General features: G+C 39.2%; 1 protein-coding gene across 1 annotated transcript; it reads left to right on the top strand.

The window, feature by feature from the left end:
• The first annotated feature begins 1,557 nt into the window (after positions 1-1,557).
• Positions 1,558-25,404, top strand: CEND1 (cell cycle exit and neuronal differentiation 1). The gene is made up of 2 exons (XM_087716261.1): positions 1,558-1,703; positions 18,332-25,404. Exon 2 carries the CDS (start codon positions 18,533-18,535, stop codon positions 18,944-18,946), a length of 414 nt encoding a protein of 137 aa, XP_087572387.1. The 5' UTR covers positions 1,558-1,703; positions 18,332-18,532; the 3' UTR covers positions 18,947-25,404.
• Positions 25,405-25,775: the final 371 nt, after the last annotated feature.

The following is a 25,775-nucleotide window of genomic DNA, read 5'->3' as shown; positions in this document are numbered from 1 at the left end:
ATTTTATTATTGACTTATACATCATCTCAGTTTACAAAGTGATTCCAGGTGGCTCACAGCATAGGGTTAGATATTCTTTTGAAGATTTACAACATAAATCCAAAACAACAAAACACATTAAAAATATTTTTTTCTCAGATTTAAGCTGCCAAAATAAGTTTCCAAGGTAGGTTTGACACCCCCCCCCCATACTGTTTGGATACTATATAAAGGACAAACGCAATAAAAGCATATGCAACCTATTAAACTAGGAGTTTTTCAAAATTTGTGGCTTGAAAACAACGGATTGATAAAAGAGAACACATGCATTCTTTAGTAACTTATATTAAATCTTTTTTGCTAACCTTACTAATAAGAGTCAAATAAGGTTGGATGACCCAGTGAAATTTATATTTGTAATCATGAAGGTTTCATTTGATACAAAAGGGTAATATCTACTTTAGAGAGCCAGTTACAATTACAATAGCAGAGTTGGAAGGGACCTTGGAGGTCTTCTAGTCCAACCCTCTGCCTAGGCAGGAAACCCTACACCACCTCAGACAATGAGATGGGGTGTGTGTGTGTGGAAGAGCTGGAAGGGAACCGAAGCTGGAGAAACGGCTAGAGGACAGTCCCGTCCCGTTTCCTCCTGCTCTCAGCCACAAAGCAAGCCCCGTGAAATCTCACAAGCGGATCACTCCGGCGTAAAGGACTACCTTGAGATATACGCACACTTTTTCAAACAAGTTATGGTGGAGATCAGGGGTATTCAGAGTCGGCAACTTTATAAGACTTGTGGATTTCAACTCCCAGAATCCCCCAGGTTGGCTCGGGAATTCTGGGAGTCGAAGTCCGCAAATCTTAAAAGTTGTCAAGGCGACACACTCTGGTGGGGATGATTTTAATTTGGAAGCGGAAATCCATTTTACTGCCACCTGGCAATAGTAGATTCACATTTGAGCCGGGGATGACACGAGTCGCCTAGCAGGGCGTCCGGATTTTTCCCTCACGCTTGCAAACAGGTATGATACATAACTTTTCCTTCCTTCCTTCCTTCCTTCCTTCCCTCCCTCCCTCCCTCCCCGGGTGCGCTCACTTCAGCCTTACGCTTGGAACCCTCCCCCCCTTTAAAAAAATCTGGACAAGGCCTTTAATCCCGATGGTTTCATTGCTGACTTTTTATATTTAAAAATTCTGCTTTTGACTTAGCCTTACTGACTAAAGCCGAGAGGCGCTATTAAGAACAAACGCATCCCGACGATTTTGCCGTCTCATTGCTCCGAAATATGTGGAGCAGAACATCTTCTGGAAACCCCACCCCACCATCGCCTCCAAAATCAAATTCTGCCGAGTCAGCCGGTCCTTTTCCAAGCTTTGCGCGTAAAAACGACCGTCATCCGATGCTCCCCGAGCAGGCATATATTCCCACCCTGATGCCATTAGCCCCGTTTCCTCGGCGGGCAGATCAGCTGAAGTGACCCGGGAGCTAAAACCATCGTTACCGAATCTACTTTCCGGCCCCGCATTTAGCAATTCCCTTCGCTCCACCCTTTCCCCGCCTCTCTCCGGCTCCTTGGTTTAGGCAGAGGACCCGCAGCGAGGCATTGTGGGAAACTCCTAGTCGTTTCCACCGCCCTCTCCCGTCCATCCGTTCCTCCTTTCTGCGGAGCATCTGGCTTGCGAGGTGTGACATCAGCAGCCGGGAGCCCAAGGTGGGAGTGAAGGTATGGATGGCTTTTCTTCTGGCTTTCCTCAAACGCGACAAGACTCCAAAGTGTAGGGAATATATTTTCAAGGTGCCGTGGGAGGGGAGTCTGGATTGGGAATGCTTTTTGGCACACCGGAGAAGCGAGCAAGGGTGTTTGTGAAAGGGCGTGAGGCTCAAAGATGAGGAAGACATCAGGGCTGCAGAACTCAGGAGGGCAAATAATTATCTTTTATATATATAGATATATATATATCTTTGCTGGCCTCTAGCGATGGTCTGGAAGTTTGCGGCCTATCTGTGCTAGCCCTCCTCTTAAGGAGAGGTCATTGGACCGCTGCTGCTATGACAAAAGCATTTTGACTACAGCAGGAGTGTCAGTCATCGAGGGGCCATTAACCCCATCCTGGCACCTGAGTGTATTAAAATGAAGATTGTGTCTCTGGATATTGTGTCCTACTGTCTGTCTTGAAGGTCAGATTGTGGGTGTGAGCAGGCACAGAACAAGCTAACCTTAGGCTTCAGTGGCTGAAGAGCATCATGTGCTTTTGCACTAGTCATTTGCAGGTAGGACTATTCTGCATAATGGTTTCCCTGGGTGCTCAGGAATATTTCATCCTATAATTGTTTTTCCTGGGAAAAATGTTTTTACCTACAGATGCCTATATCTATATCTTGTTCCAAAAAATAGAAGGCCAACTAAAGAGTACTGTCATAGTTCAGAAACATACCTAGGCTTAGTTTAAATTAAACCAAGAGAGGAACAGGCAGAAATTTAGGATCTTGGCAGACAACTTCAAAGGGGGAAAAGGCACCTTTTGCAATGAAGGTCTGTATCAGCATGTAGCAACTCTCTTCAAATTTTAACGAGCAATCTGATTAATTGTGCATTTTGTTGTGACTGGTTTTTTTTAAAAAATGTTCTGTCTGTTGTGATGAAGGCTTAATGCTGGTTTGTACAGAAAATGTAATTACTTACCTCCTATCAAAAGTAATGTCTTCATTTGGAATTAAAATCTAAGAACTTTGTTCTTTCCCCATCTATATACAGATACACACACACACATACTCTCTGCTACAGAAACGGCACTATCAAAACTTTTTTTTTCAAATTACAGTTGAGTTTATTAGAAAAAGGGAAAAAGCCTAATAACTAATACATAGCTATCCTTTGCTGCTTTCTAAAAATGAATTTACTAATTAATTGTAGGTAGCATCTGAAGGTAAATGCACTTTAATATCTATTAAATATCTGCTATCATTTTAACCACTTCTACCTTGATCACTCTTGTACTACTTGAAATTCCAAAGGGAAAAAAGTGAATTCAACATCAAATTTTGGAATTTGGGCTCCATAAAAGCTTAGCTTTCTTTTCAACCTTCATACAAGAAATGGATGCTTTTCTACCGGTATCTTGCCTGAGAAGGCCAAAGAACAGTGCTCAGAGCTGTTTGGATTAGAGCTAAAAAAATATCAGTAATAAATAAGCAAATAATTTTTTTCCCCACAAACTACAGCTGCTATAGTTTTGTTTATGACTAGATGTTGAGAAATCTATGCATTTGGAAAGTTTTTATTTGTAGGTTCACCAAGAATTGGCTACAGTTTAACAGAGCATAACAGCAACATGTGCTTAGACTAAAATTTTCATTTAATGTATATGGGGCACAGGTTTTAATTTGGGGGATGGAGTATCTAATTTTCACAAGATAGTTTTTGCATTTTCCATTGGACAGCTTTATTTCATAATTGTGCATATAAGGTACTAGATTATTCTTTTCTATGACTGTGGCTTGCATTCAACGTTGTAATTTATTTGCAGAGGGTACCAAAGATTGGACTATTCACCTTTTTTTTTCAGCTCTCGTGGGTGATGCTTTTGGAGTGATTAAGAAATACGTGGATTGAAATCAGCTGGTTTCTCTGGAGGCCTTCCTCATGATTAGCTAGTTGGAACCTGTTTTCACATCTGGAGGATGCTTTGAAATATCCTTGCTATAGTGCAGCTTGGAAATGTCACGACTCATACAGAAGCTGGGCATTCTTTGCCAGCAGCTTCCCTTTGCCACCACCCACCTTCCTGGCATTCTGCCACTACCATCCCTGGCAAGCTTAATTGCTCTGATATTCAGTTCTTTTTAGCCAGATTGTTGACTGAAAGCTCACTGCAACAGGAAGACAATTTTGCTCTCCTTGTTTTTCCTCTTGTTTCTTGATCATCTGAGAACAAATCATCCATCTCAGAAAGCATCTGGTGCTAAGTAGCTTAGAGTTGCACAATTTCCACTACATGGCCTCTCGGTTTGCACAGGGGAATGGGGCAGGAGAAGGCTGTTGAATCCAGGCCCTCCCACTGATTGTGTGGTATTATTTGTTAAAGGTCGTTGCTTCAAGCTGAGTCAGGATCTTTCTCTGCAGTGGCTTCCTGAATTTCCTGTGCGACACAGTAGCTTTGGACTGGTGCCTATGAAAGAGCATCTTGTGAGATCCTGCCCAGTCTTGCTTTCATCTGACAGAGCAAACAGAGGACTTTCTGGTGACATCTGGGCCACTGCATTGTTTGGAATGTAGTCAGATGGAAACAGAAGGAGCTAGTTATTAGAAATATTGATTGGGGGGGAGGAAGCTATTACTCTCTGTAGAGTTACTGTTCAGTGTCACAACACTGAAGGCTTTGTTCTTTCTTTATGATGCTCTGAATTTCTGCATTTAATAAAGGAATGCCCCCCCCCCAAATAAAATGTCAGTAGAGTGGCTGATAGAATTCTAAACTCTAAATTCCATAATCAACGTCACACCTGGAATGTTAATACAGTAGTAGCTTTCTGCACTTAAACTGTGCCTCTCTCTGTATAATGTTTGGAAGATAGATAAACATTAACCCCCCAAAATAGCATGAGATAAATCCACTTAAATGGGTAGTGAAAATTACTTTGTTGCAAGCAATACAACTCAGGGGTGATCAGAACCTGTTTGACTCTTGTATTCCTCTGTACTCTATATAGTATACCACCTTCTTCTTGCTCTTTCACTTGTGGCTAAGAGAAATATAAGAGTATTGGCATCCTAAAGCATCAACAGTCTTATTGAATGGTGTTTATTGCATATCTCCTTTCCCCACAAATTGTAATTTTAACATGCAGCGGCTCAACCTGCCAAGAATATTCATCTATGAGCCAAAGACTGGACCCTGAGACAAGATTTCTATATATAAATGAGTTCTTGATTGTGAATTGGCTAGACGGAATACATGGAGTTCAGGGAAGGATGTGAAAATAGGAACCATTGGCATTCAACTTCCATCTGACCAAAGGTATTTCTCAACTAAGAAACTAAGAGCAGCCACAAAATCATAATAAACTGGATTTGCACAAGTTTCTTATGTTGTATACTGATCATTTGTAAATTATAATGGCTGAATTCAGTGGCACATTAGGCCAAAATCAAGCCAGCAATATTTCAGCTTAATACAATGAGTGGATTCAGCCAGAATTCAGATTGGCCCTTTTCAATATGGTGTCCTTTATATGGAACTGGCCATGCTTACTGAAGTTGATGGGAGTGAAGTCCCACATATCTGACTCTACACATCAGGTTAAGGAAGGCTGCTATGTAAATGAACCTGGGCTACATTTTTATTAGTTTAGTTCACTTAGTATCAAGAACCACCTCATCCCGCTGAGGCCATATTCATACAGATGCATAGTTGTTCCCCTCCCACCCACGAACCAGCAGGAAATGCATGCCACACTATTTCTTGATATCCCCAAAGCAGCTCTTACTGTGTGCCTGGGACATGTGTGTGCTGTACATCTATCCACACAGGTTTGAAGTGCAAAATTCGAAGCCATGAGTGGTGGTGGTTCCCTGGGCTGAAATGCCACATGAAAAAGCACATTCGGTTGGCATGTGCAGTGCTGTGGCCACATGGTATATTTTTAAATTTTACTTCTGTGCAGTAAAGACCGACTTAACCTTTAGTTTGTTTCAATCATTCTTGAAACTATGGATTAACTGATCAACTCTGATATAATGACCACAAGGTGGCAGTAACAAAAATAGGGCTTTTTAAAGTAACTTTCAGCCACTATAAAAAAGAACAGTGATCATCAATCAGCCAGTAGGGAAATGCCAGTGGAAAGCTAGCATTACAGAAATGGATTGAACTGTGGGAGATTTAAACCATCTTAAGAGGATAAGCATGAGCCGTGGTGACAGAGTGGTTAGAGTGCAGTATTGCAGGCTATTTCTACTGGCTCCTGGCTACCTGCAATTTGGCAGTTCGAATCTCACCAGGCTCATAGTTGACTCAGCCTCCCATCCTTCTGAGGTGGGTAAAATGAAGAGCCAGATCATTGCAGGCAATATGCTGACACTGTAAACTTGTATATAAGTCTAAGTGCTATTGTTATTGCTATAATATGAGAAGAGAAAGCCAGGAGCTTTCACTGTTTTCTAGAGTCACTGGAAATGAATCCCCTGCCACTATTTCATGCACTAATCAGGCTTAGGTTGGTCAGTTTTAAGGTTTTGCACACTCTAGATCAACCAGTTGCCCAACCTATGTAAAAATAAATGGCTTGGAAGCAGGGGTGGTATTCACTTACTTTCTCAGTGGTTCGCAAATGTGAGGGCGTGTGCATGCGCTTGGTCCATGCATGCGCTCAGCCTTTGGCACAAGCGCTTTGATTGTGCACATGGCTTCCATGAATGCGTGTGGCTTGAAAACGTGCCTAAATAGGATGGCATAGAGTCGGGGCACGCAATTTCCACTACTGGTTCGAGTGAATCGGTCCGAAGCGGCTGAATACCATTCTGCTTGGAAGTTGAAGTTCCAGTCTCCAAAACAGATTGACGGATGAGCAAAGAAGTCTGGGTTCAGACTGAAAGGGATGGTCCCATACAAAGTGACTGGAGCCAGAATATTGCAGGGACAAAGCACATTGTTTCACCCCATCTCTACAATGCACATCAACCCATCATAACTACATTGCTTGAAATGTGATATTAGAGAAAATACCATTCACAGAACCTAGCACATTCAGCTCTCCTCTGGCTGCCCCAGCTGGGGGAGAATCTGGAGACAGAATGCAAGTAGAGATATGTGGACATGTCCTTGGGATGTCGTCCTCATGGGGCAAAATGAGTGGGTGATTTGCCCCAGGACCTCTGTGTATCTCTTTAAAATTTTATTTCTGAATTGAAATTAAGAAAGTAGTGTTTTAAAATTAAAATCTATACACCATGTATTTAAGCACCACTACCAAGTTTTATTTACATATACTTTTATTTACATGTTTGTTTATTTCTTGGAATTCAGAAGATGTATTTCCAGTGCGACAGAGTAGCCAACTTGAGATCACTGAACAATAGGATACCAAGGTTGGATGCTTCCTCCAACATGATAGCTTTTCATTTGTGAGGATTTATTCTTTGGGCAAGATGGAGTATATTTGCTGGGAAAGACAAACAGGGAGCAGTTGATTTTTCCGATTTAAATTTGTCCTACAGAGACAATATTTGGCATAATTAAGGAAAGAAGCTTTTTCCCCACACTGTCAGATTGAGTGGTTCAAGGAACTTCCATAGGGCCAGTACAGGCTGGTTTTCAGCATGCTTGGTCAACTTTAGAGAGCAAGGTTTCTGTCTTGTGAGGAGGCTGCAGCTTTTGGAAGCAATTGCTAAAATTTGACTCCGGACTGTGTCCCAATTTCAAAGGAGGAGAGATCATTTGGGAGAAGGAAAAACTAGTGGTTTGAGAAATTAAACACGTGATCAGTGCTTAATTGAAAAAAAAGTTTGCAAAAATATTTGTCCAGGTGCTGCACAACTATATGTGATCCTGAAGGCTGCTTAATTCATTACATAATTTCTGGAAGTGAAATATTTCCAAACTAAGCACAATGTACATCTAGATTATGTGTCTAGATTATGTGTGATGCAAACAGGGCCTTGACAGCATTGTTGTCAAGACTGTGTTCGCATCACACACTTAATTGGATAATAAGGGATAGAAATATCTTCAATGAACATCTAGCCCAGAGGTAATAATTTTAGTTGCAAATTGTCCTCAATGGCTTGCAAAGCATTTCTAGGAATTCCCTCTCTATTTGCATATATAAATCCCTCATAATGACACGAGCAGCTATGAAAAACAGCAAAATGGGGAGGATATGGGTAAATGCTCTATAAACCCATCAGCAGTTGCATTAATCCCAATTGACCCTTATATTTTAAAACTGTTAGATTGGGATAAATGTAATTGACAGCTCCTATGAGTGCTGGGGGGGGGGGGGGATTTAGAAAATGGCTCTTCCCTGGCCAAGTTAATCAGAGAAAACTGGATCAGTTGGACTGTGTGAAAAAGCCACTGTATACATTTGAATCAATAGCTTCATTGGAGAACAAAGAGGGTGGAGAGAGGTGGTATTGAGCAGGTACGGACCAGTTCTGGAGAACCAGTAGCGGAAATTTTGAGTAGTTTGGAGAACCAGTAAATGCCACCTCTGACTGGCTCCGCCCCCATCTATTCTCTGCCTCTCGAGTCCCAGCTGATCGGGAGGAAATGGGAATTTTGCAGTAACCTTTCCTTGCCCCGCCCACCAAGCCAAGCCATGGCCACCAAGTCATGCCACGCCCACAGAATTGGTAGTAAAAAAAATTGAATCCCACCACTGGGTAGAGGTGCTTTTCACATTTCTGACTTTGTCTGTAAAGGTACCTGAGCTTGAATTAAAAGCTAAGGCTACACTTCATGTAAACCCTAATATTTGGAAGCTATTAGATACTTGTGGAACTCTGTAGAGGCATCATGAATATTCCAGCAAAAACATTGGTGGTAGGAGTGGCCTCTTCACAACATGGATTTTCATGGGAATTGCAGTCAGTTAGAAAGTATCAATTTAGTTGCACATGACCTGTCATTTCCTGTCCTCTTCCATTGGCCAACATTTTTATTTTCTAACAAAGTTGATGGGACCCGTTGGGCTCCAGATAAATTATGGGAAATAAAGGAGTTGCTGAAGGCTGGCCCTTAACATTTATTGGAAGCATGTCATCTTCTGAGTTGTATACTTAAATTTCCTTTAAAACATTTAATAAGCCACATGGGAGAAAGAGCTAAGAGAGTTGTCACTGAACCTCTCAAACTGATTTGAGGTCATGTGATCAGTCAGTTGATCAAAAACTGACTTTTCCATTGATAGGTTTACACAGTGGTCTCCATAGATGTAAGACTATACATTTTGATCCTGGATGAAACTGGAATCTTGTTCAAAGAAGCTGAGCTGAGAACATGGTTTGGTTTTGGGTTAGTGTGTTCCAAGAATATAGGCAGTTGCAGCTAATTCAACAAAAGAAAATTAAGGCGATGGCTTAGCACCAGGGGTGGGATTCTACTGGTTTGGGTGAACCAGTAGTTCTGACCATCAGCTGGGAGTGAACTGGTTTGCTCTGACTTTGAAGGGGACCCACCCACCAGCCAGTACAAACCATGATGATGTCATTTGCATCAGGAGCCTCTCCCCTTGTTGCAAAAACTGTAGAACTTTTTGTACATTATAATCCTTGATGTTTTGGCTCTTCAGCTATACATTTCTACTGGATTATTTCTGGTGATGTACATCCTAATAGGCAATGACTTTTATTCTGATTTCATTATCTGCTGTTTTACTTAATGAACTTTAAATGAACTTTAAATGAACTTTAAATACAATGAATTATTTAATTTTAGTCAGAATTACTGTGCTAGCATTTCTAATGCAGGTGCTTGACTGTATTTATTGAAAAAGATGTTTAGCAATGTTTTTGTAAACATCACTATATTTAACAGTACAATACATATTAATTTATGACAAATAAAAGGAGAGAAAAAGAGATCCAGGCAGGAAAACAGGAAAAAGGAAAACAATAAAATAGGCATGCATAATGAACAGTTACTGGGACACGGTGGCTCAGTGGCTAAGATACTGAGCTTGTCGACCAAAAGGTTGGCAGTTTGGTGGTTCGAATCCCAACTGCCGCATAATGGGGTCAGCTCCTGTTATTTGTCTCAGCTTCTGCCAATCTAGCAGTTTGAAAGCACATTAAAAAATGCAAGTAGAAAAATAGGGACCACCTTTGGTGGGAATGTAACAGTGTTTTGTGCGCCTTAGGCATTTAGTCATGCCGGCCACATGACCACAGAGACGTCTTCGGACAGTGCTGGCTCTTCGACTTTGAAACGGAGATGAGCACTGCCCCCTAGAGTCGGGAATAACTAGCACATATATGCGAGGGGAACCTTTACTTTTAATGAACAGTTATAGCCATGTTGACTGAGCAGGAATGGCAATAACTTGATTGATTCCACGCATGTGGAAGATTTTAAATTATTCAACATTTTTCATTAGGTAAGATGTCAGAAAAGGAAAAAAGGAGAGCACAAGAGAGAAATAAGAAGCTCCCCAGAGCCAAATGTTTAAATCATGAAACCTTCAGCTCAGCATCATCCTGAAGACGGAATATCTAGTTAGCGCTGTAGGTTGTTAATTTCGGGTCATACCTAACCTCCAGGAGGAGAGAATATTGAAAACACAAAGCCAATAGCAATTCTGCCACATCAGGTTTGCAACACTTCAGATGACCACTAGGTGGGTCAGTTTTACAGTTCTGATGTAGTAAGCCTAATAATTAGTACGTACAGATATATAAAATGATTTTCCTCATCAAGTAGAAGGCATCTCATTTCTTTGCCATTTTGATTGATGAAGAGTTCTAGAAAACCTGAAAGCCTACATAGTCTTCTATGACATAAAAGAAATCCCAATAAAGTTATTACCTTCTGATTTTCTAATTTTAGATTAAAGTCACGGGAGATAGTTGGTCTATTAGGTGAAGTGCTTATAGAAGTAATTGTACAACATACAGGGCTGGTAAATTTAATCTCCTTGATTCAATACTAAAATTCCCACAGCATTTTTGATTCTTGTCCTGGGTATGAAATTTTAGAACCCTAAAGAGGAACAAACTGGGGACAGCTAATACAATCAGTGAGTGGGTTCAATTTTCTCCTCAACTGTCAAACTGTTCATTTATCTTCGTCTTAAGGCAATGTGTAAAATCACTTACTGTACCTTGCAAGCCATGGTTTATGGCTTAACTATAAGTCTGCCCTTTGTGGCTTATTCAGCAAATCCCGGGTGGAAATTATGACTGAATGTGATAAACCTAGCACTATCTGAAAAAAAAACAACCAAAATCCAATCAATTGTGACTTTTACTCTGCCTATAAATAGCAAGATGCGGGAGCAGGATGATTAAATGATTGGTATTTTGTAATCAAAGGGATCAGTTTTCCAGTGCTTTATCAGATATTGAAATAATAATATTGTTTGATTTCAATTGAATCAAGTTGACAAACTGAATCTGAAACAGATCCTCAGTTAATGGAGTCCAAAGTTCCTACCCTGTTTGACTTCTGCTATATTAAGCAGTAGTGTCGGATAGAGGACCCTGGTCAAAGATTGAAGCAACTTGAATTAAATACCAAAATGCAGGCTGATCAGGAATACTGAAAGTAGTTGTCTGGAACAGTATATATCCCTGTAGTTAATCTCGTATATTTTAGAGAGAAAACAAATACTGGACACAGAGGACAGTATTTGTAAAAGAAATGTTTATTTACCACAAGAAGTCCATAAGAAAAATAGAATGAGTCATCCATTTGTTGCACTGTGTTTTAACAGTGTGGTCTAAAAGAAAAAAGAAAATGTGTTTCATTTCTATTCTTCTCGGAAAAGAGGAATTTATAAGAATAGGGATGAGATGAAGACTTGAATCACTGGGAGGGCTCTAGCCCATTGAATGCAGAATAACATCCCCATCAAAAAAGAAGCTGGAATTGAACAGGGTCAGTTGATACGATTTAATGAAAAGCAGGGAAGAATTACTGTTCTCTGTGCTGAACACGATTGCTCTATTCTATCCACTTTCTTATTCTTCTCCTATATGTCCCCTGTGCCTCTTAGCTAGCTGCTTCTTTGGCTGTACACATCTTTAAAAATAGTCTTCACCCTGAAGATAGCATTCCACTGGGTTTGTTTACCCCCCCCCCCATTTTTAATTATCTGTTTTGTAAGCTCTGCTTTTTCCTTCTTGCAGGAAGTTTAATAGTTCTCAAGGGCAAAAGTGAATATTATTGCAGAATACTAAATAAAAGGAAAATGGGCATGGCTGGCATTGCATGCCCTGTTTTGTGAGTTCTCTCGTCAGAACAGGATGCTGAAGCAATGGAGAAAAAAATGGAAATTGCTTGTCAGTCAATCTGAAAGATTGACCAAAAGGGGAATCATGGCGGGCGGAGGGAAGAGAAGTTCTCTATCATACTTAAAAATCAATTCCAAGTACCAGTTCTACTTCTTGCATAATTAAGAAAATGCAGAGAGAAGTCAGTTGAAGCTGATGTAAAATAGAAATGGTTTAATTTCATCTCTTGCCCAGGCACAGGGAAAAGGAGGCTCTTTGGAAAATCAACCTTTGTACAATTTAGATGGTGTTCTATTATAGTTCTATAGAAAGAGTTTATCAAGCATTACATTCATTTTGGATAGGCACTTGTAAGCCAATGATTCTGGCAGGTTGCTCGGTGATGATTGGCATGTTATGCCCCAGAGCAGGGGAATCAAACTTGCTTCGTCACGGTGTCCTCATGTGATGCATCGCAACTTTTCCCCCCTTTGCTAAACTGGGCATGGGTGTGGCCACCGCGTGATGCATCCGGCATGTGGGCAGCAAGTTTGACACCCTGACCCAGAGACATGCTCATAGATTTGGGTGATTTTATTTACTCTAAATATTATTGATATGAACCACTATTTTTTCAACACATGCTGTTGAGTGCATGAACTGAACCGATGCTTAAAGACTACTGTATGTGAACGGTATTCACAAACATTTACCTGAACATGTAAGGAAGACTTTCTACTCTTCATCATCCTAAAATACATTGATGGACCAAACTTAAGGCTTCTCTAGTTTTGCCTCAGTGAATCTTAGCCTTTCAATTACAAGATTTGGTATTAAGTCATAGCCTTTTTTGTTTGGTTTTTAAACTAAATACAGGCTATTCTGAACCCATTATAAACAATTCAGCGAAACAAACAGATCACTAAAATGGAAAAATTGACTGTAAGTATGCTTTGAAGTACACTACTTAGGCTTTGCAATTTTACCCTTAATCTTTTGGCCTTATACTGCATTTTCTAAACAATCATCAAAGCTCCATATATTATATTTCCACTACTATTCTCTTTAAAATATCTGAATTTTAATACCTAAGTCATAAAAATAATCAAACCAGTCAAAACAATAAAAAACCCAACCCTTCCTTATTACAACCCAGTTCACTGAGTTATAAAAGCAAAGCAAATTTTTTTAAAAAAATTTTTTTTTGCTGTTCTGCACAATAGACTTTAGTTTGTTAAATAAATTATGATGTGAAGCATATGAAAAGAGCATATTAAAATATGCATTGAAAATGACCATATCCAGGTTTTACTGCTTATTGCTTACTCACTCAACATATCAAAAGGAAAGGAACTTATGGAGGAGTTGGGAGATACGTAGGCATGTACACATCAGCTAGTTCATCTGCTGAACATCTCTATGTCCATATGGCATATTATACAAATAGAAAGCTGGAATGATATGCTATCTATGTGTCAGCACTCAATGACTACACAAATAGATTTTCTACCGGGTAATCTCCCCCAACATGATCTTTCAGGTCTTCGAAAGGTACACCTATCATTGTTGCATTTCAGTCTGTCCACCTTAATACTGGCCATCCTCTTCTTTTTATTTCCACCTTTCCAACATTACAGACTACTGTTCAGACTTAGAGTTGTATCTTTGTACAATAACAACAACAACAACAATAATAATGGAACTAGAAAAAATAATGAAATATCACGACCCGGCCATTGAAACTACATGATTATGGATGAAACGTGACAGTGATATCCTTTGTCATTGTGGCATTTGGCACCATGTCCAAGAATTTTACAAAATACATCAAGAAATTACAGTTTCCTGCAATAACACCAGCAGAACTACAAAAAACTGTGCTACTCGGAACACCATACATTTTAAGAAGATACTTGGTCGATACCTAGGATGCTGGCAGCAACCCATATCAACCATCAGTGCCGGTCAATAATATTTGTGATACATCTTTAAATGTTCAGTTGACTGAGTTTCATGTTTAATGAAACAACAACAACAACAACAATAATAACAACCCCTCCGAGGAGCTTTACCTTGTCATGGTGGAGGGGCTTGCGTGCTCTAATGATCCTAAGGAATATGCTGAACAGATACAACCATATCAGACAGGTCTTAGGTGAAGGGCCAGACAAAATTTGCTCCACAACCCATACAAATATGGTGAATACGAAAAAAATGAAATTTATGCCGGCTGAACCGTCGCCCGGATTAACAAGGGTTTCGTTGGATGTGATGGCTCCTGGACATTCTGCGCAAAATGAGTTACAGGGCTCAGCTCCCTCTGCTAAGCAACCAAGGCATGGAGCTGACAAGCTACTGGAAGAAAAAGTGAAAAAGCGAAAAATCTGGACTAGGGAAGGAAACATCTCTATTATGAAAGTTTACTATCAGTCTGAGCCAGCAAAATGTGGATTTCAGAACGAATGTATCAGATTTGGAAGGTGAATCACACAGACTGTGATATCAGTGAACAAAGGCTAATGGACCAATGATGTGTAATTCTAAGCCACAAATTTTTCACTACAGCAGAATTAATAGGAATTGAAGAGAAAGCAACTAATGGTCTGAATATACCAACAAAGAAGAGTAACATCAAGAATGATTTGCAGATTCAAAAGCAAACTGAGGAAGAAGGGGAGGAAGAGGATACTGAAATGGATGAAGATAAAGAACAAGGAAGCACTGTAGAACAAACACCAACAGATATTGCTCAATTAGCTGAGAAAATAAAGCATCAAATGGAAGATGCTGAAAGAACATGTTTGCCAAAGCTGAGCCAAGTAAACCGGAAAGAATTGAGAAAGGTACTAAAAAAGGTCAATGAGGCTGTGCAAACTATTCAAACCACTACAAACCACCTGATGTATGCAGCAGCCTTCATAACCACCAAAGAATTGGTTTAGAAAATGCAAAAGAACCAAAGAGGCAAGAAGAGGAAGCCTAAATGGAAAATTCAGTTGGAATTGAAGATCAAAAAATTCATGGAGACTTGAGCAACTTGAAGAACCTAAGGCAAGGTCAGCTAAAGAACAAGCAGGTCAAAAGCAACCTGGAAGCAAGATACGATTTGGAGAATAAAGAGATTGCGATAGTAATTGAAGAGCTGAAGCAGAGGGTTGTTGCCGTTGCTGAAAAGATTAAAAGATATGAAAACCGAGTAACTCAATTCAAAGAAAACTCACAGTTCAGAGCAAATCAGCACCAGTTTTATAAGAGCTTAGAAAGTGGAGATGGAGTAACAACAAATGAAAAGTCTGATAAAGAGAAAGCTCTGAAATTCTGGAAGAATTTGTGGGAAAACAACAAGATGCACAACAGAAATGCAAAATGGATCAAACAGATTGAGGATTCTATTAAAGTGCATAAAATGGAAGATGTGAAAATAACAAAAGAAATGGTGCAAAGACAGTCAAGAAAAGTGAAGAACTGGAGTGTACCTGGACCAGGTGAGTTACATGGCTTCTGGTTAAAGGCACAAGTGTGCACAAAAGATTAGCAGCCCAAATGAACCAGATCTTAAAAACACCTGAAAATGATGAATGGATGACAACTGGAAGGACATTTTTGATCCAAAAAGATAAAGAAAAAGGAAAGGATCCTGGAAACTATAGGCCAATCACCTTTTTGCCAACAACATACAAGCTCCTTACTGGTATCATTGCAAACCAAATTTATGGATACTTGGAAAGAAATAACTTGCTTCCTGTAGAACAGAAAGAATGCTGCAAAAATTCAAGAGGAACAAAGGACCAACTGCTGATTGACAAACTAATCCTAAAGAATTCAAAGAAAAGACGAACCAACCTGTTCATGGCTTGGATAGACTATAAGAAAGCATATGATTCAGTTCCCCATAGCTGGATCAAGAAATGCCTGAAAATCTTTGGCATCAGCAGCAACATACAAAAATTCATGGAAACTTCGATGAACCTCTGGAAAACGAAGCTTATAGCTAATGAAGAAGTACTGGGTGAAGTTGAAATTAAACGAGGCATTTTCCAGGGCAATTCCCTTTCACCCCTACTTTTTATACTCTCAATGCTACCACTGACAATCATTTTGAAGAAGATGAACTATGGATACGAACTTGCAAAGAAAGGACTGAAAATTTCACACTTGGTGTACATGGATAATTTGAAGCTGTTTGGTAAAACAAAAGCGGAACTGAATTTATTAATTGAAAGCACAAAAGAATTTAGCCAAGACATTGGTATGCAGTTTGGAATTGACAAATGTGCAACAATGGGAACCAAAGCAGGCAAGGTCATAGAAGATGATGGAATAGATCACTTGAAAATGAAGAAATGATAAAGACAGTAAAAAGAGAAGAAGGCTACAAGTACTTGGGGATTTTAGAGGCCTCTGACTTAATGCATAATAAAGTCAAGGAGTTAACTTCAGCCAAGTACATTTGATGAATTTGCAAGATATTAAAGCCCAAATTGAGTGGAGGAAACATCATAAAAGCCATAAATACCTGGGCTATACCTGTGATTCGATACTCTGCAGGAATAATTGACTGGACCCAGATGGAGTTGGACAATTTGGACAGAAAAACAAGGAAGCTTATGACAATGAATCATGCTTTGCACCCTAAAAGTGATGTTGACCGATTATATCTACCAAGAGCAGAGGGTGGTTGAGGACTCCTACAAGTAAAATAGACTGTGGAAGAACACAGCTTGAATGATTACACCCAGAAAAGTGAAGAACCAATGATTAAGGAAGTAAATAAAGGAGGCCTTTTAAAGACAACTAAGACAAAAGCTGAATATAAGAAAGAAGTAATTGAGAAGTGAGCTGAAAATTGGAAAAACAAAGCTACGCATAGCCAATACTTGAAAAGTATTGAAGGCAAAGTTGACCAAAAACTAACTTGGAACTGGTTAAGATCAGGAGCACCGAAAAAAGAAACAGAAGGCTTTATTTTGGCAGCTCAAGAACAAGCCTTAGCCACAAACTACATGAAGGCAAAAATTCAACATGTTACCACAAACAGCAAATGTCGCCTCTGTAATGAGAAGGATGAGACAGTCGACCACTTGATCAGTGGGTGCAGCAAAATTTCACAAACTGACTACCTACAACGCCATGACCGAGTCGCTAAGATCATTCATTGGAAATTGTGCCAAAGGTTTGGATTTGAGTACAGCAAAAACCACTGGAACATCAGGTTCAGAAGGTTTTAGAGAATGAGAAAGTCAAGATCTTGTGGGACTTCAGAATTCAGACTGACAGGCACTTGGCCCACAACACACCTGAATAGTTGAATAGTTGAAAAGAAAAAAGTATGATTCATTGATATTGCAATACCTGGAGATGCACGAATTGAAGATAAACAGCAAGAAAAAAATCGCAAAGTACCAGGACTTGCAAATTGAAGTTGAGCGACTGTGGAAAAAGAAATTGTATGTTGTCCCGATTATAATTGGAGCCCTTGGAGCAATACCTAAAGGGCTACCTTGCTATTTGGAAAATTTAAATTTATCAGACTTGAACATTCTGATTCTACAAAAAACCACCCTTCTTGAAACAGCTTATATCTTCGAGCTGATGAGCTACCAACCAGCCCCAAAGGCTGTGAATCTCACCAAAGATTAACATAATAATGATGATGATGATGATGATGATGATGATGATGATGATGATGATGGGTGGTATATAAAGCTTTCCCTAGCTTAGTTTCTCTCCCAGATATATGAATTCTAGTTTTTGAGTTTTCTATCAACATGACGATTGCTGAGAATTTTGGAAACTAAAATCTTATGTTCTTGAAGATACCTAAGTTAAGGAAGGCTGGCATATGAACTGGCATGCTTACGAGTCAGAAATATTGTAAAAACAATTTGCACTCTTAGGTATTATGGAGCGGTCAGAGTTTCAAAGCCCAGTGAAGAGTTTCTGTACGAGGAAACTCATTAATAGATCCAGCTACCACGGGGAATTTCACATTTAAGGACTGTGTGCTCTGCCTATCTCTTACAAATTCCCAATAACTGATTAACTGTCAATAAGTGATTGTCCATATTTTATTAGGTTCAAATTCCTGATCTGAAACTAGCAATAAAGATTTTGGAAACCTTGTGTATTGATCATCGAGGTGCCCTTATGCAGGAGACTGAAATGGAAGGCTCTAGTTATGGTCCAGACTTGAAAAACAAGAGTGAATGTTGTGCAAAGACACAATACTATTAATGAGAAAAATGTTGGAGCATAACTCAGTTTGTTGTGACAGCTGCCATACAGGTGCGTAGCATAAAAATGCCATAGTATAAAGTGAAATAAAAATGAAAAGTCATGTCCAAATGCAAGGTGTGAATAATGTTTCTTTATATGGGTTTTACTGTATATTCTGACCTATGTGTTTCTGCTTGATCTTTCAGGAATTATACTATGTTCAGGAAAGATATCCTTTGAGGAGGACACCTTTTGGAGAGACCCAGCCGCAGCTATTCCAAGGTCCAGGAGTGCGAGGCAGGTCCTCTCTTTGGGCCGAAGGAAGAGAGCCATCTCAGCAGCTGGCTTCACATCCCTCTGCTTTGATTTGAGCTGAGTTTAGGTGATATCCAGCCGTTGCCACTCTCATGAGCAGAATGGAGTCTAAAGAAAGCACCCGGAGTGGAAACAAGACTGATACCAAGAGTGCTAGCTCAGCAAAGTCTGAGAAACCTCATTCTGGGCCTGCGGCAAGCACTGATAAGAAAGAAGCACCCAAGGAGCAGCCAACTCCTGCTGCCACCACCCCTGCAAAAAAGGGGGCCACAGCACCTAGCGAGGCAGCCATGCTGAATGACCACAGCAACCTGAAGCCTACTGCAGTCCCAGCAGCCGAGGGGCCTGAAGCGACTGCCAACTCCGAGCATAAAGAGAGCAGTGCAGAAGAGTCGCCAGGGAGCACCGTGTTTGAGAACATCAAGCCCCTGCTCATCTTTGGAGGGGCTGCTGTAGCTGCCATAGCTGTGATCATAGGAGTAGCCATCCTAGCTCGGAAAAAATAGGAAACCTAAGGAATGCAGGGAACAGAATTTCCCCTAGGTTGTGTACTGTTCCTTTTGACATCAGTGCATGCAATCACTTCTATACATACTTATAAATATGCAGTATATAGCAAGAGAGAGATAGGTAGGTCTTGCTTAAGGTTAGTATGCCAGGGTCCTGAAAAAAAAAAACCCTCCCAGATTTGTTTTTCCTGGTCAATAGATGCTATTTTGTATTTTCTTTCCATAACTTCTCTCCATCCCACTTTTTGGTCAGCTGTAAACTTGGTTCCAGCGTCATTTTCAGAACCCTTTGCTTTTAGTTGGGCCATGGAAGAGCAGATGAAATGAACACTTTCTCTTCGAGAGGACCCATGTAGTATCCTGTATCCAGCTCACTGAAATATTTTCAAAGATGCATAAAAAGGCAGCATCTTCACTAATCTGAAGACCATGTGGTCCCATCCACCTATTTTGGTTCATTGTCAGAGCATCAAAGTATAATCTCACCCTAAATTACAAAGTTCTCTTCGGAATAGAAGCTATCAGAGTTCAAGAAGCCAACTTAGCCTACTGAGATTACTAACTAAAGCCCAGAAGGCAACATTTTGGCTCACCATCTATCACACAATGTCTACAAAGCATGGTACTAAATATAGTTTAGCCATTGATTGGAATAGCTTTGGAATCTAGTAAAGTAGTCTTTCTCTGCCATTTAAATGCATGTTAAATGCAACTCTGGCTATGAATTGGCCAAGTACCCTTTGTAGAATTTAGATACTTTTAAAAAAGCTTTTTTTAAAAAAAAAATCAGATATTTAAATCTATGTGATTTAAACTTTTGGGAAGTTGAAAAGCTCATCTGTGCGTATGGATTTTGAACAAATGCTGAAGCTTCTCCATATAAAGTTACATACCAATTTGTGCTATGAAGGGGAATCAAGAAAAACAACAAACACCAAAAGCGTAAGAGTGTATCTTTTATTTCATCAGGAATATGAATATAAGAAAATCTGCATATAGAATAACTGCCCAAATGCAAGAATTTGAACCCAATGGATGATCTTCATTTCAACATTTTATGGCTTGAATTCAAGATACACCAGGAGAATAATTTCCTCATGTATTTCATTGGAAATTAGGCAATGAAATAACAAAGACTGATTCACAGGAGCCATTTCCCCCCATAACATTTGAACTGTGATGCTGAAGATTAGAGGAAATTTCCTGTTTTTAAATAGCCTTGTTATGTTAGTGGTCTTCTTGAAATGATTAAAAACAGATGTGTGTGTGGGGAGGGAGGAAACAGTTATTTGATACAGATACTAAAAATATTTCCCTGACAGAAAGAATCTGGACACCGGAGCATTGGTTATAATGTAAGATGACTGAATGACCATCTCTTATTTAGTAGATTTTTTTCCCCCTGCATGGAACATGCCAGTGTGAAACGTGTGCGTGTGTATTAATACAACACACCTATACCAATTAGATCAGATTTAGTAAAAAATCGATGTTTGGTGTGTGTGTGTGTGATGTGTGTGTATCATGTTTTCATCTTATCATGTTCCGAAACTAGCCTATACACTAGATTTCTTTGTATTTTTAGTCCCAATCACTTTAAAGTCACAAATATAAATTCAGAAGTATAGTAAAATCATGATAGTAGTGCTTAGGCCAGTGTTTCTCAACCTTGGTGATTTTAAGATGTGTGAACCTCAACATGGCTGGCTGAGGGGAGGGGAATTCTGGGAGTTGAAGTCCATACATCTCAAGAGTTGCCAAAATTGAGAAATACTGACCTAAGCTACAATTAATCATCTCTCTCTTGCATTTATGGCTGTGATCTTATAGGTTAGGTCTATAAGGGAATCATTCACTGGCAGTCATTGTTTAATATCGTGATATCCCATTGTTCTGAATAATATTTCAGAACCTACTCCCCATCTGAAAATCTGTATTCTTGTGTATATGTGTACAAGCTTTCCTAACCCTGCCTTATTTGAGAATATGTGTATATACATTATAATTTTTGTAAAGCTACAAAACCTGTATTCTTTGTAGAAAAGCAGAATGCAACCATTTATCTGCACACCTGCATTCACACGAAGTGTCTGTGTTTGTGCCACTTGCATTCCATTGTACAGTAGCCAAAACCAAATTTTCCTTTCAATAAACAAAGACACATTTAGCTAATTGATGAATGTATAATAATCCGTCTTGTGCTTGTAAGGAACCCCTCTGATTGATGGACTGCTGCGTCTACAAAATAACTTTCGCTGCTTGCCTCTAATACATGTTTCCAAACTATTCTGGAACAATTGATAACAGTCTGGAGCAGGGAAGGGTGAGGAAGGAAGAATCTATTCTGCCCAAAGAATGGCATCAACAGATATTCCTAAATATAATTTGATGGTGGATCTGTATGATAATATGTGCAAGCTTACTTCTCTCTTGAGATTTGGTGTATCATCTTTGCCCCTGCCCCAAATTGATCCTTAGGGAAACGATAGTGATGCAAAACAGGGCTAATTTGCTGCATGTGTTCTTATATACTCCACAAATACATCTCCAGTCTATTTCACTGCAATAATAAACACAGCAAATGCTTCCTCATTCTTGCTTTGAACAGTGGACATCTGGAAAATGTGTTCATTTATGTAGGCCAAGCTCAGTGAACTTGTGCTTTATGGAAATGGGCAACTTGCAGTAGAAAAGTTAGTTATGTCTCACTTTGGTAAGCAATGTCATGTAAGCTTTTGAATGTGGTGTCACAAACATCTGCGTTTGTTTCTTTTAAAGGTGAACAAATCAGCATGAACTGCATCCTGATTTGTGCAACCCTTCATATGTCTTGTCTCCTTACTTAGTGGTTTTTGGCTGCTTATTGGCACCAGGGAAATTGCTGCTAAGTTTAACATTGGCATATCTAATATTGTCTATACTTCGTATAGTTCAACAATCCCATGTAAGCATTTCTCTAGTTCCAAGGCTGTTGATACTCTTCTATTATCATTAGTGATAGAGTAACAAAACACTTCCTTCAGAAGGCTAGCCATCTTCAACTGGGACCCTTGTATGTCTTGAGTGAAGTCAGGATGATTTCTATTGGTTTTTTTATGGATCTCCCCCCCACTCTCAAATTTCAATTTTTGCCATACTGCTATGGGCAAAATTGTATTTTTTCTCTTTATTGTTGCAGATCAGCTGGATTATTATACAACTCATCAACTAACTGGTTTCTTACTTGGTATTTTTACTCTTTCCCTACCCCTCCAAGTTTACATACCAGCCCTCCTCCATTGTTTAGATTGAGAATGAATGTACTCAAGGCAATTCTTTGAGCTTTATGGACAAGAAAAGTTTATAACTTTGGCTCTCAAGATTCAACATTGTTTTTAAATACAGTGCAATCCTCAGAAAGTACATTCTAGAGTAAATTGCATTGACTTTTAAGTTCTTTTTACAAAATAAGTGAGTGCAGCTTTTTCTGTGGGTAGGTAGGAAAGGGTCAGCTAATATTAAATGTCTGCTCCAACTGGGCACTTCCAATATCAAATGGCATATATGAGTATAAATGCAGCTGGAGCTAATGTTAAGACACAGAGGATGTGAAAAATAATTGGACACACTCCTCCTTAGTTATGACAGAGACGTTTGTTGCTAATATTGGAACTGTCATCCTTGCCCCCGTCTTTAATTTTAATGAAATGAAATTGGGGAAACTGATCTTGAGACAGTGTCTGAACACTGAGAAGACGTGATAGCTTCAGCAAATTCATTAGCAAACTGCTGTAATAGCAAAATGACATCATTGTATAAGTGGTGCATTAATGTGATGATATCACAATACCTGATACAATTAGCTAAGTCACAGCCTTTGTATTTATATGATGATGTAATGATACATCTGTCATTCTCTCTCCACCCAATCTGCCCTGTGGATGCCCATGTATAACCTGCTAACAGAGGAATACACATTTCATGTAAGTCTATCATGTCTTATCAAAAAAATCCACATTCAGTAGGCCAAACTTCTTAAACGTGCTTATTTGGTGGGAAATAGTTTTCATTCTGCATATAAATTTGGAAAGACAGTTCCCTCACATTCCTTCTTTGTTGCTGTACAGCCTCTTAGTACAAAATACTGAGTCGAGGTGATGCAGTGGTTAGAGTGCAGTATTGCAGGCTACTTCAGCTGATTGCTAACTGCAATTAGGCAATTCAAATCTTACCAGGCTTAAGGTTGACTCAGCCTTCCATCCTTTCAAGGTGGGTAAAATGAGGAGCCAAATTATTGGGTGCAATATGTTAACTCTGTAAACTGCTTAGAAAGGGCTGTAAAGCACTATGAAGTGGCATATAAGTGCTATTAAAAGATAATAGCAATCTCAATCTGGCCATAAACTTGTATCATTAGAGTCAGGGAGACCAGCCCTTTATCAGCCTTGTACAGGACATTCAAGAGAGTTGCTTTATTAAACATACTGGAACTTATGCATGAACTGGGTATTCAAGGTGACACAGCTATAATTGCAGCGATGCTTCAACTGCATCAGTAATTCATTCTTGCTGATACTTGAATTCATTGTGTAAGGTTTTCCCCAACATAATATTTGCTTTTTTACCTGAAAGAAAGACTCAGATTTCACTATTCAGTACTAAAAATGAGTTAGGGGAGGCTACTCTATATTCTTGGCTGGTTTTAAGTATTGCTCTTGTACAGTTCACAGAAATGGATAGTGTTTCTCTCTTTAAGTGAAAGTGTGAAAAAAGGAGAGAAAACTAGTAAAAGGATAAGAAACTCCTTCTCACCCCAAAAAGCCACTTTTGTTGCATAGTAAGATCTGGATGGTGGTTTTAGATGAGTGAAGACAATAAAATGTAATGATAAGAACTAGCATCTAAAAATAAAGTTTAGACAAATGTATGTACAAGTGAGCAAATGTTAAGACTATACTTTTATCCAAAGTCTTGGCTCTGTCTAGCTTCCATTCTTTTTATATCACTCCTTTGCCCCCCCCCCAAAACCCATCTATTAAGATGCCGACTTGACCTTCTCCACAACACAAAACCCCCCACACTCTGCCAAGCAGTCTTCATTTTAGTCTGACGCCAACACCATTTTAAATTATGACTGAATTGTAGTCTAGGATGAAAGGGGGGGGGAGTATCAGCTGATGTAATTACTTAATATTTCTTCTGTTTCTTAATATAAATGTGGCCCAAAGCATCTGGGAAATGAAAGATAGTTCTGTTAGAATTTTCTGTTTCAATCTCAAAGCCATGCCTTGATTAGAAACTGGCAGCTACAGTTCCATCATTATATCTCATTGTGCAGAATTGATGAGCGCTACGTAATGCAATTAAAATTGTCTAATCGGTTGCTAATTTTTCAACCATAGAAGCTTCAACCAGTTTCCCAAGCTACCAAAAGTGCAAGGAGTGTACCCCTTTTGTGATATACCCGTGTCCTTCTTCGTAAATGTATTTGAGATGATCTCCCACCCCCTCATATTTCTTATGTCTTTTCCTATATTTATGGTTAAGGGAAGGCCCAAAGTAATCCTTGTAGATGGAAAATGCTAGTTGATTCAATCTGAATGTTTGCTATCTGCGTCTAGATTCATTTAAACAAAACAACAAAATCATACAAAATGTATTCCACAGCAAAAATTGTTTCTTAAAATGATGTAACATTACTAAAGAGTCTCCCCATTAATTTGAGAGGCCTATAACATTGATTATTTCCCTTACTCAACAGGCACACTTAACACGAACAACTTGAGATTCTTCATAGGTCCTGGGCTATAACCCACCCAGTTCCGAGATATAGTCCAGCACAATTGGAAAGAACAAAGTTGGTAAATGCTAACTTAACATATGTTGGACTATACATAACAGAGATTAAGGTGTTTCCTTTCTTTCATTTTGAAGTCAACTGTTGCAGACTATCTTTTGTCAAAGCAAATGTGAAATAACACCACTTTAAGTTAGAAAATAAATCTGAACCTTTTGAAATCTCCTGATATTGCCTATGCTTCTATGGACACTTTGTATGAGCTTCAGCTCAGCTCCTTAAAATGGCAAATAATTTTTCCTTTCCCATATAGTATTCTTTTATTTGAATTTTAAAATGCGTATAAATGCAATAATGCAGGTAGAGTAGAACTATTAGACTGAAAATTAAAGTAGTTTAGCTTGTCCCATTTGTGACCTACAGTGTTGTATGACACCCAACACTGTATCCTAGCATTCTCAAGGCTTTCCTACGTAGCTGAATCTAGTCTTAGCTTTGAAAATTCATTGTGTGAATGGTGGGGTGGGTTGACTGGGAACGTGTATGCTTTACGCACCGTATGTTATTTGCATCAGAAGCTACATAGTCACTCCATTTTCTATGGAACTGTAAATGATTCCCAATATACCTGTAACTATTATCAGGATTGTGTGAAATAAACTATATATATCTATATAGATATACATGTATATTGTATAATTCCTACAGTTATCTTCATGTTTTATTTTCAGTATAACCCTTTTTTTAAAAAAAAAGAAAACTGTAATACATAGCTTCCTGAACACAAACCAAGAATGATTGATCAATTAGGGCAGTAACAGCAATCCTGGTGACCTAGTGGTGAAGACGCCTCCCATTTGGAAGGTTGAGAGTTCAATCCTAGGTATCAGCAGATGTTTCTCTACTAGGGCATAAAGAAAAAAATATCTGCTGTGAACTCCACAGGGCATCAGGAAGTAAATGTTCAGCTCCATTCAGTCACCCCAACTCTTTCCTGAATTAAGGGATTACAGGATCATAAAAAGAAGCAATCCTGTTACTCAAAACATT

Source organism: Thamnophis sirtalis, unplaced genomic scaffold, assembly GCF_051295495.1.
Source record: "Thamnophis sirtalis isolate CommonGarterSnake01/CBP01778 unplaced genomic scaffold, rThaSir2_p1.2 scaffold_1, whole genome shotgun sequence".
Lineage (NCBI taxonomy): Eukaryota > Metazoa > Chordata > Lepidosauria > Squamata > Natricidae > Thamnophis > Thamnophis sirtalis.
The sequence above is the reverse complement of the archived record's forward strand: the minus strand, read 5'-3'. Positions and strand labels throughout refer to the sequence as shown.

Excerpts from the sequence above, each read along its gene's own strand:
- CEND1 (XM_087716261.1), top strand. The coding sequence starts at position 18,533 with ATGAGCAGAATGGAGTCTAAAGAAAGCACCCGGAGTGGAAACAAGACT.